A 7,500-nucleotide genomic window follows, 5' to 3' on the forward strand; every position below is an offset into this window, starting at 1 on the left:
GATGATAATGTGAATTTAAACCCCATGGACCAGCTAGGTAAGTAATTGATTTGAATCGTTTGGGGGGAAATAGGATAACAACCAATTTAAAAATAGAAAAAATTATTTGAAAAAAATACAAATTTCAATGTAAATGGAAAAAAATATCCCAGTGTTATAAGATGGTTTAGTCATATGGACTGGATGGAGGTTGACGGAGATTGTTGGTAAGTACACGCGTAAAAACAAGAAAATGCAGGATAACTGCAGTGGGTGATCAACTGAACCAGTGGGACAACCAGGAAGCAAAGGTATATGGGAAAGATATAAGAGGCGTATTCAGTGCTTAGGGGGAGTGAATTTTCTGCTTACGAGCCTATTGACAACAAATATATAAGTTTTCTACATAAGGCCTTGATCCATTAATGAACAGTTAAAGTGTGAATATTTTGATTTTGCTCTGCAGCCACTCCCCATTCGTGAAAAAGATTGCTCTTGTCTTCTGAGCCTACCCCTGTTAGCATGGTAACAATTGGAAAATCCTGCCATTTGTCTATCCGTTGAAACGTTACATATTCTGACGACCAACATGGGTCTTAGAGCAGTGAGATCTTAGGCGATTGTTGTCTGAACACCCTTTATGGATGGTATGGGGCTTGCCTCAATAGCAGTAATTAAGGGTGTTATTAACTCAGGGCTTCCGATAGCATGTCTTAGAACCTGAACCTGAAGCAACTGGCAGGCGAGTGTGACAATGAACAAAACTTGAGTGGCAATAGGGATAGTGTATCGTATATAAATTATAATGCTTAGCCCGTATTATACTACGATCTATTTCAAGGCCCCCTTTTTTAATATAAATAATGAATTAGGCTTCTGATTAATGTGATACCGAAACCACGAGAAATGTTATCTCAATTTTGTAGGCATGGTGAAAACGGAATCAAGACCTGGCAACTAGGCGCAGAATGACTTGTGTTGAACATGACGTAAGGCCCCGTGACGTTTACATGAGCCACGCCCCCCCCCCCCCTCCCTTTCTGTATGGTTATCATTATAGCAATACAATATATATATATATATATATATATATATATATATATATATATATATATATATATATATATATATATATTCTTTCAAAGTGGGGACGCCTTAACGTGGTGAAAGGGTTTGCGTATCGCCATGATCAGCAAGGCTGTACTAGTCAGGGTCACCCATATTAGATTGGTTTGCTGTGAGCGATCAGACGAAATCTCCTACCATCACTTATCCGCACTGGTCAGTGGTGAAGAAAACTGGCCAAACCCCAGACAGGACTTGATATATCTGAGGCTTTTGTCCTGTCGTGAACTAGAAACGGCTGCATTTGTTATTGTGTATACTCCTATATCTACGCGTGGGTGTTTGTGTGTATGTGCAACACATACACACACACACACACACACATATATATATATATATATATATATATATATATATATATATATATATATATATATATATATATATATATATATGTATATTCACTTTCCAATTTTCCTTTTTTCACAGATTGCGATAAAAACATTACACTCCAAAACCTATCTACAAGCAACTGGCAGACTCCTAACTACCCACAACCCTATCCAGAGGGCATTCATTGCAAACTACGCATTGGAGTAAGTGCTATCTCCATTCTTATTGTAATTTGTTTTATAGGCTATTTAATTGTTGGCATTCAGCCATGATACTCCTCCTTAAGGCAAAGTAATCTATTCTTTTATTACATTATATTAGGTCTGAAAACATTTTACCCAGCATATTCTCATACAATCTAAGCCTACCAACTGCGCTAACCAATTACGTGCTCAAAGGACAATCAACCTTTCACATACACCAAAGTTAGCTAGGGGTATTTGTGAAATATCTGAAAAATTTTCCTTTTGACCATTTCTAAATAAAATAAATCTGATATAAATTTTCTCATCCTACTTTCCATTTTAGATTTAATATATTTAGAAATAGAAAACACGGATCTATTCACTTGTTCTTTGTTTTATAATAGAACAAACGTTACCTGTAACCTTTGAGAGATATGTTTGGACCTTATTTTCAATTTTAAGGAATCGCTTCTTTTATTTTGGATTTGTAATGTTAATGATACCTGGCATTCTATTATCTTTAACTAACACTGATGCGGAATTTTCATACATTCCTAATTTTCAGTAATAATTTCTAATTCAATCAAATTATAATTTTAAAGGGTCACACCACACCATTCATGGATAAATTTCCCATCCAGATACAACAATATCTTCTCTTTCACACCAACGAAGACCTCTCACTTGGGTGTGTGTTTGCATTACAGTTTTGTGATAAAATTACTCCATAATCCTATCTTATACCGAGTACAAAAACTCACTTTCATATCCATAGAAGTTTAAACAGCAGTGTTAATTATGACTTTCTTTTCAAAAGTACCCAAATCCCCATCAAAAAGGCTTTGCAATTCTCTCGATCGAGGTTCCAAGTATGATATTCACGACGGATGATGTACTGTGTCCTGGAGATCGTCTAACAATAGAAAGACTCCCAGATGGCCATGTTGAAGCGTAAGTAAAATGAATTATTTTTGCATGTAATGAAAAAATAATTGTACTAGATAAGTGTTATAATGAAAATTTCCTATTTGAGTAATCACTAACTAAATCTATAGCTATTTATGATTATAATTTTCTTTGGATTTTGTATATAAACCATGGAGATTATAACCAATCTATCTCCCCACACCCAGAGACAATACAAGGTCGATTGTGACGCCAAAATTATTTTAAAGTAAAATACAGGCTTATCTTATTTCTCTCCTGGAAGAATAAATACATACATTTAATAAATACACTTCAGCATGTTCTTTTGTGTCAATAGCGGGATAGAAAATCAACTGACCTCGGTAATAACTGTCGTGGCAGCTGCCCAGATAGGAAAGTGATTGGCAATTATACCGACAACTTTATTAATGGCTAACTTTTTTCCCAAGATTTTGCGGAAATCTGAGTGGAAAAACTATCATTTTGGATGTGAACTTATTAAGAACGATAACATTCTCCACAACTCCTAATGATGGCGGGACGGATATAGGATTCCGTGTCAGTATCAAAGGTAAGAATTGATAAAAGCTCTATTTAAAACTGATTTTGTTAGCTTAACTTCAAAACTGATGTATTTGGCTGCAATGGAAAGTTTCCGGGTGAATTAATTACTACAGGGAATTTTGTAATTCTAAGGCGTGTGGTTTCACGATTATATTAGTATTTGTAAATTGGACAAAGATTTAGAAATATTAATCCACAAAACCAGAGTTACTTCAACCAAATTATTCCGTATCATCATGTCTTAAGATGACAGATTTTTCCTCGCTCAGCAGAAATAGTAGTAATAACATAGGATACTGTGATCATTAAACTTCTATTTTAACTCCCCGCAACACATAAGCAAAGTCGAGGAATCTTGACACCATACATAAGGTGACACGAAGATGTTCTGTTTGAAATTCAACTTAAATGTCAGTTTATGCTGGTCTTGTGGCTCGCTATTTCTACAAGCAGGTTAATTACGAAATCATTTTGTTTCAGATAATTTTCTTATTGTTCGCTGTAATTGTACAAAAGCATATGGACTTGAAATGAATCTTCATTTCATTTTTGAAGTATGTATAGAAGTATTTCACTTCGCAACTTTAGGCTATTTCTTTTACGGAATTTCACATATATGTGTGTATATTAAATTTGGCGCACAAACACTCATTAGCGTTTATCACAAATTTACGACCATACAGCACCTAAATTAGTATTCTAAAACTATTAGAAATTTTATTTGTTTAATATGGAAAAAAATCCAGTTGACATGCATTTAATTCTAGCTGTTCGTGAGGCCCGTTAACAAAGAAAGACATTCTATGTAAGATTTGAGAGAGAGAGAGAGAGAGAGAGAGAGAGAGAGAGAGAGAGAGAGAGAGAGAGAGAGAGAGAGAGAGAGAGAGAGAGAGAGAGAGAGACTGTTTCGGCTTCGCTTGTAAACTTTGACAAAAAGCACCGCAACTGCATTTACAAACTCCACAAAATTAGCCTTTCATGTCCGTGACTTTATCGATTACTTCATGACTGATTGGGCTTTATTTGCATTGCAGGTTTCTTGTTGGGCTAAAGGTGAAAAAAAAACAAAAGGAAAAGGAACATAAGATGCAAACAAGATTTACCGCAACAAAAATGCCCATGCAAGAATACACCTTAGTCTTCTTATCAAAATCCTATTTTCTTCAATAATGTGAAAAGTAAAAGGTTAATTAATAAACAATATCAAGTAATTGTTTGTATTATTTTCCAATTTTAATATTTTAATAAACATGTTATTCGCTTGGCAAGATCATATACACCGCCCAGCATTTTATTAGTACTGTGAAGTGATAATTTAAAGGTCGTAGAGTGACGCGTAAAAAATAAAATATTCTATAGGAATAACAAATATTTAAAGGAGAATGTTTTATCTTTTCAAAGAATTTATTTTTGATAAAAACAGGACACTTTAGTTTCTTTGTTATTGCTCATTCTAATATTTTAGTGAATTGTTTTTTTTAATACAGTATGTATTAGTTTTATTTTTTAGTAAAAAAAAAAATTAGTAGGTATTAGACGTCAAACATGTGTTTAGCAATGTAAGAGGAGATATTCACCAAACTACTAAATTCTATAACACATTTATACGAAAAATATCTTATCATTTCAGATAAAAATCATGTAAAGTATATAACTATGAAAGCATGAAATTTCGCACGTGTCTTCCCTAAGAAAAACTTGCGAAATCCAAGAGGACCACAATTTTCAAGGTGACCGCCAAACAGCTATCAAAAATTAATTCTTTGTATGTAAAATCGATGTAATTTGATGATTTAATCACTCAAGGTGTCAATTTGTGCTTTCAAGTATTCTTCAAGAATATTTCTTTCTTACCATTTCTTAAAGACCATTAAAAATTCATTAAGAAAAGCTGATTGAAAAGATTCCTTTTGGTGAAATTTAAACAGTTAAATAAACTTTCAGTATGGCATCATTTCTGTACTGAGACTTGCTATAATTAATACCCTCATCAGCAGTGTATAATTAAATGAACAAAATGGAGACATTTAAATGGGAACACTGGTATCTGAGAAAAAAAAATTCAACTTGTCGCTCACATACAAAGCTACTGAGTACAGTGCATTTGAGTTCTGTGTAAGGAACATTTACAACCCCATTACGCTCATACAAGAACATTTCGTCAATTATTGAAAGTGAAAACTCTATACAGTGGACATTTCATATTCCCTCTTTCTCTGTACATCCAAATTGTGAATTGGTGTATTTTGGATTGGGTTTAAAGGTCACTCTTATTATTATTACTATTAATTATTATTAATTTTCATTATTAATTATCATTAATTTTCATTATCAATTATTATTAATTTTCATTATCAATTATCATTAATTTTCATTATTGATTATTATTAATTTTCATTATTAATTATTATTAATTTTCATTATCAATTATTATTATTAATTACTATTATTAATTATTATGATTAATTATTATTATTAATTATTATTATTAATTGTTATTATTATTATTAATTATTATTATTAATTGTTATTATTATTATTAATTATTATTATTAATTGTTATTATTATTATTAATTATTATTATTAATTGTTATTATTATTATTATTATTAACTACTACTACTACTACTACTACTACTACTACTACTACTACTACTACTATTATTATTATTATTATTATTATTATTATTATTACTTGCTGAGCCCCAACCCTAGTTGGAAAAGCAGGATGCTATAAGACCAGGGGCTCCAACAGGGAAAATAGCCCAGTGAGGAAAGGAAACAAGGAAAAATAAAATATTTAAAGAAGAGGAACAACATTAAAATGAATATCTCTTATGTAAACTATAAAAACTTTAACAAAATAAGAGGAAGAGAAATAAGATAGAATAGTGTGCCCGAGAGTATCCTCAAGCAAGAGGCAAGGGACAGTGACAAAACCCTAAATATTAACCATATATATACACATGATCAGCGCACAAAACACCTCTCTATCCAAGTTTGGACCAAGAAGAACCAGGCAATGGCTAATGATGACTCACCAGGTAGAATTATAGGCTTCCTATCTCACAAGGATGGTGAGGCTGCGTACACCACTAGAAACTATCGAGAGAGAGAGAGAGAGAGAGAGAGAGAGAGAGAGAGAGAGAGAGAGAGAGAGAGAGAGAGAGAGAGAGAGAGAGAGAGAGAGAGAATGTTACGCTTATATAATGTAATATGGAAATTCAGAGCACTATCATACTTCCTAAAATCAAAATGTATAAAAAATAAAATAAACTTAGCTGGTGTAAAGGTCATGGACCATGTTGACAAAACACAAGACAAACTAACCCGAGTTTCATGCGGTGTTGATTCATAAACATTAACGTGTGTCAAAAAAATAATTGAAAACATGCCTTCCAAATCACAAGAAATGTTACTAAACACCAAATTCTTTAACCACAAATCTCTCGAATACGCGTTTAAATGGAATTTTCTCTGCAGGAACACGACTGCAAATGCAAAAATTGCGTTACTTCAAAAAGCGACTTCAGGTGATTACGTCTGGAAGTGTTTTTATATCAGTTATTTCGCCAGATTGGTAAACTGTAAATTCATAACAAATACTGGTGACATTGGATGAATTGGACTGCAGTTATTTGTGATATTGTGTGAAAACTATCTTCTGAAAACAAACATTGTGAGGGAAAATTTCTTTTTTCTTTCTCTAAGGAAACGACTAATCAAGAGAAAAAGGAACCGTTTAGATGTGTACGTGTCGACACGCCTTATGGAATGACATGGTTCTTAGTGAACAAATAGAGAGTTTTCCCTGCAAGAAAACGACAGTGTTATTCAAAGGGTTACATCATTTATGAGAACTCAAAGTTGGAGAACTGTTAATATGTGATAAACAGATACGTTGGGGTTTTAAGGAATCTTGGTTACGTGGGGAAAAGGTAGACGATAGGATTGGAGGAACCAATGAATGAATGATTGAAAATTACCTACAGTATAACATTAATGGTCATTGGTGCCGAGAGTAACATTAATTAAGAATTAGTAACGTAAGAAAATAAAAATGTAAAAATCTGTAATATATACTGTATATATATATATATATATATATATATATATATATATATATATATATATATATATATATATATATACACAGTATATATATACATATATATATATATATATATATATATATATATATATATATATATATATATATACAGTATATATATATATATATATATATATATATATATATATATATATATATATATATATATATACAGTATATATATATATATATATATATATATATATATATATAGATAGATAGATAGATAGATATAGATAAATAGATAGATAGATATAGATGAATAGATAGATAGAT

At 31.7% G+C, this 7,500-nt stretch overlaps 1 protein-coding gene across 1 annotated transcript in view; it reads left to right on the forward strand.

The window, feature by feature from the left end:
* The window catches only part of LOC137632014 (uncharacterized), a 7,112-nt gene extending 2,804 nt beyond the window's left edge, over positions 1-4,308 (forward strand). Inside the window, exons 4-8 of the mRNA XM_068363990.1 lie at positions 1-37; positions 1,534-1,640; positions 2,440-2,573; positions 2,999-3,120; positions 4,148-4,308. The exon at positions 1-37 is cut by the window's left edge and continues 125 nt beyond it. Of these exons, the coding sequence (XP_068220091.1) occupies positions 1-37; positions 1,534-1,640; positions 2,440-2,573; positions 2,999-3,120; positions 4,148-4,164 (417 nt within the window). The 3' untranslated portion in view covers positions 4,165-4,308. The remainder of the gene's footprint in view (positions 38-1,533; positions 1,641-2,439; positions 2,574-2,998; positions 3,121-4,147) is intronic.
* Positions 4,309-7,500: the final 3,192 nt, after the last annotated feature.

This window comes from Palaemon carinicauda, chromosome 40 (genome assembly GCF_036898095.1).
Source record: "Palaemon carinicauda isolate YSFRI2023 chromosome 40, ASM3689809v2, whole genome shotgun sequence".
NCBI lineage: Eukaryota > Metazoa > Arthropoda > Malacostraca > Decapoda > Palaemonidae > Palaemon > Palaemon carinicauda.